The sequence below is a fragment of the Lissotriton vulgaris genome, chromosome 2_1 (assembly GCF_964263255.1).
Source record: "Lissotriton vulgaris chromosome 2_1, aLisVul1.2, whole genome shotgun sequence".
Taxonomy (NCBI): Eukaryota; Metazoa; Chordata; class Amphibia; order Caudata; family Salamandridae; genus Lissotriton; species Lissotriton vulgaris.
In genome coordinates, this window is record NC_141687.1 from 504,677,126 (window position 1) to 504,690,404 (window position 13,279).

Consider the following 13,279-nt stretch of genomic DNA (forward strand, 5'->3'; position numbering starts at 1 on the left):
TTCGTCCGCCGTGGCGTTCAGGGAACCTGCCAGGTGTTGAACCACCAGGGTCACGCCCTGGTGTTCTAGCCATTGCCAGAGGAGCAAAGCCTCCTGACAAAGGGTCCACAACCCCACCCTGCCCTGTTTGTTGCAGTACTACATGGCGGTGGTGTTGTCCGTGAACACCTGCACTACACATCCCCAGACAGAGGGAAGGAAAACTTTCAGTGTAAGACGGATCGCCCGCAGCTCCAGAAGGTTGATATAGAGCCGAGACTCCGCCGGAGACCAGAGGCCTCCGATCTCCCTCTCTCCCATGTGGCCCCCCCATCCCAGTGAGGATGCATCCGTCACCACTACGTGCTCCGGTTGGGGTAGGGAGAGAGATCTGCCGCTGACCCAATCACGGTACGTGAGCCACCACTGCAACTGTCTTGCAGTGCCCTCCGAGATCAGGACGTGGTCGGACAGGTTGCCCTTATGCTGGGCCCACTGAAACTTCAGGTCCCACTGCAGAGACCGCATCCGCCACCTGGCGTGATGCACCAGAAGGATGCAGGAGGCCATCAGCCCCAGAAGCCGCAGCGTCAACCTGACCGAGACTCGGGATAAAGGCTGGAAGATCGGAATCAGAGCCTGAATATCCCGAACCCGCTGTTCGAGAGTATAAACCTGAAACTGCGCCGAATCCAGAACCACTCCGATGAAGAGGAGCTTTTGAGAGGGACACAGGTGTGACTTTGGCACATTGATGGAGAACCCCAGCAGGTGCAGGAGGTCGGCCATAGTCTGGAGGTGGCTGATGACTGTCTGGGGCGAGCCCTCCTTCAACAACCAGTCTTCGAGATAAGGGAAGACTGACACCCCTAATCTGCGCAACCACCGCCATCACTTTCACGAACACCCGAGGGGCGCTGGTAAGGCCGAAGGGGAGCAGGGTAAACTGAAAGTGCTCTTGGCCTACCGTGAACAGCAGGTAACGCCGGTGGGTTGGCTGGACGGGAATGTGAAAATATGCGTCCTGCAAGTCCAACGCTACCATCCAATCTCCGGGGTCTAGGGCAGCTTAGACCTGAGCCAAAGTCAGCATCTTGAACTTCTCATTCCGGAGGAAGCCGTTGATGTTCTGCAGGTCCAAGATAGGGCGCAGGCCCCCTTTGCCCTTCTTGGGAACCAGAAAGTAGTGGGAGTAAAAACCACACCCTACATCTGGCCCAGGAACGTGCTCGATGGGCACCTTGGCCAAGAGGGCCGTAACTTTCACTTGCAGAAGTTGCAAGTGATCCCCCGACAGGCGGTGGTACTGCGGTGGCATGGCTGGAGGGGTTGCCTCGAAGGGGAGGGAGTAGCCCTTTCGGACAATTTGCAGCACCCACCTGTCCAATGTGATGGTGCGCCAGTGGAGGAGGTGACGTCGAACACTGCCCCCCATTGGCATCAAATGGGCCTGAATCTCGGACTAGGAAGGCTTTGAGGCGGATGCTGCGGGGGTGGATGTGGACTGGCCTCGCCACTGTCCCTTGGGACCGCCGCGGCGGTTACCACGTCTGCCGCTGCGCTGGATGGTAGTCTGCGGCCCGTGGCAGGCAGGACGTGAGGGGGCGCCCCTTCCTTGGCCACGAAAGGAGCGAAAGGCAGAAGTTTTCTGGTGCTTGCCCGACAGGCCCACGGACTTGGCCGTAGCCCTGGAGTCCTTGTAAGCGCTCAAGCGCACTGTCTGCCTTGTCGCCAAAGAGGCGACGGCCAACAAACGGCATGTCCATGAGTGTCAGTCAGTCAGTCAAAATTCTTTATTGCGATAACTTAATATCATACAAAGACAATGGCATGAAATCACAAACAACAAATAGCATGAGTAAAGACAGTTAAAAAACAGTTAAAAAACATTTAAAAGGAAACATTTGAGTTAAAAATCATTGTACACCATGTTATATTTCATTGATAATTTGTTAGTACATGGTACTAAAGTGCAAAGTGCTAAAGTGCATAAAAAAGTGCGATTTTTCCATAGGTGGGTCCCCACATAGATATTAAAGTAAGGTAACTACAAGCCCTGATACACTGTGATCTAACATTCTTGACCAAAAGTTGCCAGCAGCCAGACTAGTTAATAAACGAGTCTGGGCTACAAAAGGAGGTATGCGCATTTTTAAGTCTGATGTTCCTGCTTCTTATAGCTCTCACCAGGAAACTTGCCACAAAAAACATGATCCTGGGGGTTTGCAACATTTGTAAGTAAATAAGAGCAGGTCGGACTAAAATAAATCCTGCTTCCTTGAGTATAGGAACAAGAAACAACTTCCGGGCACCATTATAATAACTGCAGAACATTATAAAGTGCATTGTACTCTGCTCTGAAAAAAGATCGCAAGAACAGGGCGGGGCCTTTTCAGGGGTGCTCCACTCAGGAAAAGAACCCAGGTTAAAATGAATCAGATTAAGTCTAAAACGGGTTAAAATGAACCTGTGGTAGGGATGAGTCACCACGTTGAGGTAGTTGTCAGGACCGCTAGGTATAGCCAGCAAAAGACTGGCCCTAACACAGGGTTTCTTTAGCTCAATTTCTTCCCTCTCCAAGGAAAGGAGCTCCTTCATAGCAACCTTGGTAAAAACGACGTCATTGGATGTTATAGAGTCAGTGACCGTGTATAGTTCAGGCCTCCCCAGCCTACAGAAGCTGTCCTTGATGTACATCAACCATCCAATCCTATGTACATTGTCTAGAGTCAGACAGTCCCTTATTATAGTATGGTTTAGGGGAATTTCAGGATTAAGCCACATCTTAAGCCATGCGATTAATGGTGCTGTTTTAATCAAATCAGCGATGAAGCCTTCTCCTAATTCCTGGTGGACGGTATAGGACGGGGTTGACTGCGGAACGCCCAAAACAGATCTAAAAAATTTGTTTTCCGCAGTCTGAATGGGATCAACTCTTTTATACCCCCACAGTGAGCCACCATATGAAGCTACTGAGATGCATTTAGCTTTATATATTTTACTAAAAGCTTCAATTGGCCTACCCCCCCAGTTTTTTTGAAAACCCATGGAGGGCAGCGGAAGTTCTGGCCAGCGTGGCTACTCTGTTTTTTACCTGGGGACCCCAACTACCTTTCTCATCAAAGGTGATCCCCAGGTAGGGGAAAGAGGTGACCCGAACAAGTTTTTCCTGGCCGCAGAAAAAGGTTTTGTGGAGAGATTTCCTTGAGGCCCGGCCCATGAGCATAACCTGAGATTTTTTCGCATTTATTTTCAGGTCTAAGGAACCCATAAAGGATTCAAAAGCGTCCAAAAGCCGTTGAAGCCCCACCCCTGTTCGGGCCAGTAGAACCGCGTCATCCGCGTACAGAAGAACTGGTATGCCCTGTTCCCCTGCACGTGGAATGTCGCTTGTAACACCCCTTAGGGCGGGCTCTAGAGCGTTCACATACAGCGTGAACAGTAGTGGTGCCAAAATACATCCCTGACGGACTCCCCTTTCAGATGCAAACACATCAGTACACCTTCCATTAGTGGAAACTCTAATTTTGGCAGACAGGCCAGAGTGGAGGTCAGACAATAAATTGACTATGGATCTGTCCAGGCCCATGTCAACTAGTTTACCCCAGAGCTTAGATCTATTAACCATATCAAATGCAGAGGAGAGGTCCATGAACCCTAGGTACATGGACCCATCCTTGGCTCTGGTGTATTTCTCAATCAATAGATGAAGGTTGAGACACTGGTCCAGGGTGCTTCTCTTGGGTCTAAACCCATATTGCACATTGCTCAAGATATTATTCTCAGAGGCCCATTCATTCAATTTCGCTAATAGGACTCTCCCTAGAATCTTAACTGAGGAGTCTATCAATGAAATGGGCCTGTAGCATGCGGGGTCCTGCCTATTACCTTTTTTGAAAACAGGAATAATTGTTGATGTTTTCCATGACTCAGGAATATTGTCACGATTTAAGGCATTGAAAACCCTGCAAAGCAGTCTTGACCAGAAGTTAGGGAAGCATTTAAAGGCATCAGCAGGAACGCCATCTGGTCCCGGTGCCTTTTTGGTCAAAGTGCGATCAATAGCAACTAAAACTTCCTCAGCTTCAAAGTGCAAATGGTTTCCTGGTATAGTAGTAGACTCTTCATGAGCACTATTCTCGACTTGAAAATGGCCTGAGTATATGTCTCTGAAGTGTTTAATCCAATCCTCATCTGGGATATTAGTTTCTAGGGGAGAGTTATCCTCGCCTGTAAGAAGGGGTTGGTTAACAATCCTCCAGAACTCACCGCTGTTTTTTATTATGGCTGGATCTGTGAGTTGTGCCCAAGCTTCGTCTTTAAGCTGTTTCTTTCTGACTGCAATGGCTTTTTTATATAAGGCCCTGCTGGTCCTGATGAGGTCACGATCTTTTGGATCAGATTTAAGAGCATCAAGCAGCACAGAATGTGCTAGGGAACAACTGTGATCAAACCATCTTTTAAGAGGTTTTGTTTTGGGTTTACTGATCACAGAGAGCCTACCGTTTATCTTACAACATATACTGCTAAATGCGAGAATTACATCCCCATCGTTAGCTTCATTAGATAGGCACACTCCAACCTCTTCCTCTGCCTCTAGCAGGATTTCTTTAATGAAGGGTTCTGGGATTATACTGTCCCATTTAAGTCTGCGTCTTTGGTCCTTAACTTTAAGTGGTCCATCTATAAGTATTGGACCATGGTTACGTCCTAAAAATTCACCCTCTACTAGGTCCAAAGAAACTGGGTTATGGTCGCTAAAGGCGGATACCACAGTTCTATACATTAAAACCTTAGATAAAAAACATGCAGAGATAAAAATGTAATCAATGATAGAGCCATTGTCTGAGCCCTTAAAAGTAGGGGCCCTGGCCCCCCCCCTCCCCACAACTAGATTCGTATAGGTTCCATCTAGCGAGAACATTTTCAAGACAATCCCCCTGCTTGTTATGCACCAGATGGACCATTGTACTGTTTGGGGGGGAATCTACGTCATCACAAACACACGAAAGTAAACAAGGATGTATGTTAAAATCCTCTAAGAAGATGATTTCAAATGCGTTAACATCTTCACTATAGACTGACAGAAAATCATCCAATCTACTGAGACTATATGACGTACAATCGGCAGCATTGGAGTTATAAAAATTAATAAACAAAATATTAGGAGGATCAGCACGAGACAATTCAACGATAAGACAATGCTCAGATCCTGAGGCTAGTATCTTAAGGCAACCCTTAATGTCAAGTTTGAAGAGGCTAATCAGGCCCCCCTTAGCTCTTCCTGCTGAGCTAGCCACAGCAGGGATACTGAAGTAACTATAGCCATCAAGAGAAAAACTGTTGTTAGTGTCCCAAGTTTCCTGCAAAGCGATAATGTCGTACTTGGATATAAAATTTAACCAAATTACATTATCTGCCTTTGTCTTAATGCCAGCAATATTCCAGGTAAGAAAGCTAAAAACAGGCACATTGGTCCCAGACTGTACAGAGTGTTCTGGCTGAAGTCAATCATTGTGGTCCAAAAAGGATAGGGGTGCAAAACGGTTGGACAGTAAGAGGGGTTGAGCAAAAGGATTCTGAAACCCTTGGGGTACTGAATGCTTCACAGTGTTGCGAGTGTGTTCAAAACCCCATCTGTGGTGTGTGTCAGAGTTAGAATCCCAACCAAAGGCTGGTGTTTTAGGGTATGTAACTTTCTGTTGTTCACCATAAAAGAATTGTAATGTTAATGGTACAACAGAGCCCTGCCTACGTTGTGGTGGGAGTAGGTTAATAAGGATGTTAGGTAACACCCCTGTGTGTGTAAAGCTTACTGCTACACAATTCCCCTTGAATTTTTTAGGGCGATTGCCCAGCCATGAAACCCTCTTAGCGGTTTTGATCTCCTGAGCTAACTGCTGGCCACCCCCTGGAGCTAATCTCATGTTTGTTGTAAGCCACTGTAGGGCTTTGTTAGACAGGGAGGAAGAGGATTCCTCGATACCGGCTTCTAATGGTGGAACATTAGCCAGAACTAGGACGACAGGAGAGGCTTCAACTATAAATTGAAGAGGGTCGGTTGGCTGAGCATGTACAGGGGGTATCTCAACCATTAAAGAACCGTCCCCTCTGTTGGTACCAGAACCGCTAGTTGTTTGGTCGGGAAGCTGGGGTGGTGGATTATTTGGGGCAACAACTGTGTTCTCCCCCTCTTGATCATCATCCTGCCTACTGTTATTACCCATGTTTGCCACTGTTGTCATGACACTGTCAACACCCTCAGTTAGTTTGTTCATCTGCCCTCCCAACTTTTTAACCTCAGATTGAAGTTTGTCAATTTTAGAGAGCAAAGGCTTGACAATGGATTTAATTTTCATATCAATTAACTCCGCAAATCTATCGAATAAATCCTCATCAAAACTGATGATAGGCTTGGCACTTCCCCCTCCGGTTTCCTTAAGAGGAGCTTTTGGGGTGTTTACCCTCTTCCTCCTAGTCCCAGATCTTAGTCCCCCCCGCCTAGGCGGGTTTTTAATTTTCCCAGAATCCGGGCGGGAAGGTAATTCAGTGATTGAAGTATCTTCATCTGTAGGGGATGCAAGAATTTCCTGGTCCTCATCACTGTCCAATTTGTTCCCAAGGTCCACTATAAGAACCTCAGTACCAGATCCAGATGGTACGTTGCTAATCAAAGGGCCGGATTCCTGTGTTGTAGGGCAGTTAAAACAAGCATCAGGAAAAGTCTGCAAAGACACTGAATCCTCAGGTGATGGGGTTAAAGAGGGGGACAAGCAGTGTAAGTCAGGTGACTGGCTAAGTCCCAAAGATTCTCTCCTTTGTGAGTAAATTTTTTCCACTGTCTGCACCAAATAGTTCTTCATGTTATTAGCTTGTGGTACTGGACCCTTTTTTGACATTATGGGTAATATAGCAAAGTGCCTGGGCTCCTGTAGGTAAACAAAGGGCTGAAACAAACAAAACAGTCTTACTTGGTCCGTAGAATGCCTCGTATGCCTCTAGCAGGGTTTCTGGCCCTGCCCCTGCCTCCTCCTGCCGATGAGGGCCGTAGAGGGCCCGCCCTTTGCCCGGGCTTCGCCCCGGGCGTCCCGCGTAGCGGGTAGCTGGGGCGCTTTTGTGCGCCTCCTGGCGCCCTCGCGTCGTTGCTGAGCGCGCCGCCGCGTAGGCTGCCGGGAATTGGAGTCCCGGAGCGGCGGCGCGTGTAGTCCTGCTGTTACTTGACTCTCGGCGGTGTCGGCTTGTATCCTGGCGCCTATTTACCCCCAAATGACTCCTGGCGGTGGCGGCGTGGCAGCGTTATGCAGGTAAGTGGTTGAATGACTCCCCCGCTTTGCCGGTAGCTGGGGCGCTTTTGTGCGCCTCCTGGCGCCCTCGCGTCGTTGCTGAGCGCGCCGCCGCGTAGGCTGCCGGGAATTGGAGTCCCGGAGCGGCGGCGCGTGTAGTCCTGCTGTTACTTGACTCTCGGCGGTGGCGGCTTGTATCCTGGCGCCTATTTACCCCCAAATGACTCCTGGCGGTGGCGGCGTGGCAGCGTTATGCAGGTAAGTGGTTGAATGACTCCCCCGCTTTGCCGGTAGCTGGGGCGCTTTTGTGCGCCTCCTGGCGCCCTCGCGTCGTTGCTGAGCACGCCGCCGCGTAGGCTGCCGGGAATTGGAGTCCCGGAGCGGCGGCGCGTGTAGTCCTGCTGTTACTTGACTCTCGGCGGTGGCGGCTTGTATCCTGGCGCCTATTTACCCCCAAATGACTCCTGGCGGTGGCGGCGTGGCAGCGTTATGCAGGTAAGTGGTTGAATGACTCCCCCGCTTTGCCGGTAGCTGGGGCGCTTTTGTGCGCCTCCTGGCGCCCTCGCGTCGTTGCTGAGCGCGCCGCCGCATAGGCTGCCGGGAATTGGAGTCCCGGAGCGGCGGCGCGTGTAGTCCTGCTGTTACTTGACTCTCGGCGGTGGCGGCTTGTATCCTGGCGCCTATTTACCCCCAAATGACTCCTGGCGGTGGCGGCGTGGCAGCGTTATGCAGGTAAGTGGTTGAATGACTTGGCCTACCGTGAACAGCAGGTAACGCCGGTGGGTTGGCTGGACGGGAATGTGAAAATATGCGTCCTGCAAGTCCAACGCTACCATCCAATCTCCGGGGTCTAGGGCAGCTTAGACCTGAGCCAAAGTTAGCATCTTGAACTTCTCATTCCGGAGGAAGCCGTTGATGTTCTGCAGGTCCAAGATAGGGCGCAGGCCCCCTTTGCCCTTCTTGGAACCAGAAAGTAGTGGGAGTAAAAACCACACCCTACTTCTGGCCCAGGAACGTGCTCGATGGGCACCTTGGCCAAGAGGGCCGTAACTTCCACTTGCAGAAGTTGCAAGTGATCCCCCGACAGGCGGTGGTACTGCGGTGGCATGGCTGGAGGGGTTGCCTCGAAGGGGAGGGAGTAGCCCTTTCGGACAATTTGCAGCACCCACCTGTCCAATGTGATGGTGCGCCAGTGGAGGAGGTGACGGCGAACACTGCCCCCCATTGGCATCAAATGGGCCTGAATCTCGGACTAGGAAGGCTTTGAGGCGGATGCTGCGGGGGTGGATGTGGACTGGCCTCGCCACTGTCCCTTGGGACCGCCGCGGCGGTTACCACGTCTGCCGCTGCGCTGGATGGTAGTCTGCGGCCCGTGGCAGGCAGGACGTGAGGGGGCGCCCCTTCCTTGGCCACGAAAGGAGCGAAAGGCAGAAGTTTTCTGGTGCTTGCCCGACAGGCCCACGGACTTGGCCGTAGCCCTGGAGTCCTTGTAAGTGCTCAAGCGCACTGTCTGCCTTGTCGCCAAAGAGGCGACGGCCAACAAACGGCATGTCCATGAGTGTTTTCTGGACATCAGTGGAGAAGCGTGGCCCAATGGTTAGAGCGGCAGACCCTGATGCAGAGGTCTGGCCCGGGACAAGGGTTCAATTCCCCCCTCGGCGGCTCTTGGACTCAATTTCCCCGGACCTGATAATTCTCGCCTCGGTGCCTAGTCTAATCATGGGTCCCACTCTGTGACTCTGGGCAATAGCTTGCTTAATCTCCACAACGGCCCCAGCAGCGCTGTGGATGCCTGGCTTCACCTTGGGGGTGCCCAGGAGTGGACATTTCACAGGAAAGCCAGGATGGGTTCCACAGCGGTATGAATACAGCGCTACGAGGCCTCCGGGTAGAAGTGCGCTATATAAAATACACTACATTTACATTTACATTTACATCAGCCGAGAAGTTGACGGACCTCAGCCAGGAGTGGCAGCGAACCACACCATCGAGGAAATCGCCCTGCCTATCGAGTCCGTGGTATGAATGAAATTTGATTTGTAGAGCGCATGGCTGCCCGAAAGCGTCCCAGCGCTTGCTTAGGGAACCCGTCCTGGTATTCCCCTGCGAGATAACCCATTACTGGGCATCCCCAAGGTGAAAGCCAGGCATCCCGCTGCGAGGGGCCGTTGTGGAGATTAAGCAAGGTATTGCCCAGAGTTACACTCCATGATTGGAATAGGCACTGAGGCGAGAATTGTCAGGTCCGGGGAAATTTTGAGCCCAAGACCCGCCGAGGCGGGGAATTGAACCCTGGTCCGGGCCAGACCTCTGCATCAGGGTCTGCCGCTCCAACCACTTGAGCCACACTTCTCCACTCCCCACATCGAATAGAGTACCGTGCTGCATCTCGCCCTTCCCCAAGGGCTTGAGCGAGTTTTGTCCGGGCCTCCTCCGGGCAGTCTGGCAGCACGTCCACAACCGTGTCCCACAGAGAGTGGGTGTAACGGCCCAAAAGGCAAGCGGTGTTGACCGACCGCAACCCCAAACTAAGTGAGGAGAACAGCTTCTTACCAAACTGGTCATACCTTTTGGATTCCCGATCAGGAGGGGCAGTCGGGAATGCGGTCTGGGAATTAGAGGCCTGGATAACCAGGCTCTCAGGGGTGGCGTGGGTGGACAGGAAGCTAGGGTCACCCGGGGCCAGGTGGTGACATCTGGCCACGTTCCAATCTACAGGGGGGCCTGTAGCGGGTTGCACCAGGTGCCCAACAGAACGTCAGTAAGGGCCTCATTAAACTGTAGTAGAGGCTCCGAAGAGCATGCCTGAGGTTTGAGGACTTCGGTAAGGAGGTTAGTCCTCACGGCTGCGACGGGGAGCTCAAGAGCCAAGGCCTTGGTCGCCTTCGTCAACATGACGCTGTAAGCAGCCCCCTCCTACGTAGCCACGGTAGGAGGGGAGACAAATCCAGTGTCGGGAGAAGTGTCCAGACCACTGGCCTCCCCTAGCTCAACTGTCCAGTCCTGATACGACTGGCACTCCCGTGCCAGAGGGTCCAAAGGATGGGGCCGGATCATAGAAGAATTGCTCCTCTCCCGGCGTAGAATGCGGCGTCGAGCAACGCCGGTCCGACTCCAGGTCAGGACCAAGGGAGCGACCGGGGACGAAGTCGTCCGGGGACGGCGTTGAGGGCGACACCCTGGGGTCGGCGCCGCTGGAGGGGTCGTAAGATCGACCAGCGGCAACCAGGATCCGGACCTGGATCCAGTGGGGCCCTGCGGCGTCGAGACCAGAGTCGTTGAAGGCACCGGGGCCTAAGCACCCGACGGCGCCAGGGCCGGAGCCACCGGCCCGCTAGGGGACCCAGACGGACCCACAGGGCCTGGAGGCACCTCCGTAGGGCCCGTAGGAGGGGAGTTATTCCTCATGGCCACGAGGAAGGCGCATTTAGCCCAAGGACCGGCGGGTATGGAGCTGGGCGCTGCGCCTGAGACTCCGGCGGAGCCGCGGGGGCGGTGTCGCCCGAACCCCCGCCCGCATCACGCGAGCGTCGGGGAGAGTCGGAAGAGCGGTGTCATCTCTTCCACTTCTTGTGTCTCTTACGGAGGACTTGGAGCCCGACGAGTGGTGTCGACTCGCCGAGCTGCAATGACTGTGGCCCCGCAACCGGTCCCTCGACCTCCTCCTGGACCAGGACCGTGAACGGTGCGGGTCCGACTGCCGGAGCTCGAGGCGCTTACGGGACCATTCCCGCCTAGCCTTCGATGTCAAGGCCCGGCAGTCGGGGCACGACTTTTCATCGTGGTCGGCCCCAAGGCAATGGAGGCACCGACGGTGGGGGTCGGTAACCAACATCAGGCGGTTACAGTCGGCACAGGGTTTGAACCCGGGCATCCCTATCGGCACCAAGAGTCGTATCGACTCGAAAAAGGATCCAAAAGAGATCGAAAAAGTTAGTCAAAAATTGACTAAGAAGTACTGCTCTCTCCGGATCTGCGCTTGCTGGTGCAGAAAAAAGAACTGACATCAGCGCGCGAGGGCACTTCTAAGTACTCCGACGACGTCATTGCGGCACCAACGACGCAGACGACGGACGTGGTGCAGCAGATGATGCCTACCGACGCGCAGGGGTACTGATACGCAAAACTTTCCGGATCCAGTCTGACGCCTGGAGATATTCTAAGGTAAGGAATCTAACACTAACCTGTTTCTTTCAGATACTGTTTTCAGTTATATGTGTTCATACGTTATTCATTTTAACAGCTGACCTTAATCCCTTAAAATATGTTGACAGTATTATTAAAATGTATGAGCAATGTATAAAGTGTCCTGCTGTTCTCTGGTAGTGAGCGGATTCTCATAGCACTAAAGCACTTAAAAGAACCTGCACCTTGGCATGAGTTCCACTATATGGAATTGGTCTCCACCAACCAACTCCTTGTCAAAAAACGCAACATAATCACAACCAGTGTAAATGATGTGACAAAATGGGATTCCTTCCCTGCGTCAATTGTGGTTCAATTAAGGACACCCATAACCATGCCAAAATCCATGCTCACTACTCCCACCATGATATAGAAAGGATTCTTTTATGACATCACAATGATATATTTTATGACGTAGCATGATATAGTGCTTCCTTTGAGTATTAGGCTTTCAAGATTACCAAGACCCATTTTTCTTTACATTGTTCATCTCTGACAGAGAGCCACCAAAACAAGAAATAAAAAACACTTGGGGTGAAAATTCCCAAACATTCCCTAAAGGAGAAATTGGCACTAATCAAAATTGTGATAGCCTATACAAATTGTCATAGACTTTTTGCTCTGGTGCAAGAGTTGAGATAATATTGGACACTCAAGCAAAGTACAAAGTTACTGCCCTAGAAATCTCATCAGTGAACTCTCAAAATCAGTTGTTTCCCTCCACTGGATGTATCACTATTGGAGGTCATGGTAATTTTGGAGGAGAGGAATAATGGGGATTATGAGTTTTTGGGGATTAACATGCAGAAATTACGATTTACTGTGCCAATTTCCACTTGTTTCTGTCAGTATTCCAGTGGGACACTCAATATCTTCAGGTGGAATAGCACGGAGCAGCTAGGTTCCATTCGAAACTCATAATGCCGATGGACCTGGTAACTCTGGTTACTGGGCCCTTACGAACTGATGGGTTACTTGTAATGAACGCCTAAGAGGCAATGGGAAAGCGCTGTTAGCAGATAAACAAAAACTGCTGCCTCCTTGTTCGTTAATGCTCAAAGTTTCCCAGAGCATCAGCACCTCTGTCTCGAGCTTATAAAGTCCCTCAATATGCAACTGCCTAAAACGTTACTTTAGGACTTAGCATGGTGTCAGTTGTCAGACTGAACCCCAGAAATACCACACAAACATGGGTCACTATACTTTCGCTAAGTAACTATGGGTAAAATTAATCACATAGGTGGAAGAAATGTTTATGGAAGAACTCTTTTAAAGTCAAGAGCAGCACGTAGGTGTAGATGCACGAGTAGAAGGCTCAGCTCTGTTGTTGTCAGTTGTGTGTACTGCTCTAGTGCTCTGCTGCAGGCTTGCAGACAACTGCTGGGTGTTTTCATATGAAAAAAAATATTGAATAGTAAGATTTTGAAATCTAGTTAAGCACAATATTCTTCTTTATTCAGCGCTTTGCAGCACTCACCTCTTTGATAAACTGGTAATCATACATTGTAGATTCCTCAGGAAGTGGGACAGTTACAGGCTTCTCTGGTGGACCAACAGGATCAAGGATTTTGAACTTGGTTCGCGTCTCTTCACTGAGTGGCCCAGAAACTATTTCTCTCAATAATTTGTCAAATTTGAGCCTGTCATCCTCTCGGCAGCTAGCTCCAACGGACCAGATAAGGGAAAATATGAAAATACCCTGTAACAGATAATAAAGAGAGCTAGCATCACCTTTATGTATGGTATCACACCGTTTGAAATGCAAATAGTGAATACAGCCAATAAAGTTGTCACTTGTGCAGATAGCTCAGCTCACTTTGTGTAAGAACGTT

The 13,279-nt window shown here is 50.8% G+C and overlaps 1 protein-coding gene across 1 annotated transcript in view; it reads right to left on the reverse strand.

Moving 5' to 3' along the window:
- The window catches only part of DNAH7 (dynein axonemal heavy chain 7), a 1,812,153-nt gene that overhangs the window by 1,015,058 nt on the left and 783,816 nt on the right, over window positions 1-13,279 (reverse strand). The window contains exon 34 of the mRNA XM_086955398.1: window positions 12,925-13,146. Coding sequence (XP_086811524.1) covers window positions 12,925-13,146 — 222 coding nt within the window. The remainder of the gene's footprint in view (window positions 1-12,924; window positions 13,147-13,279) is intronic.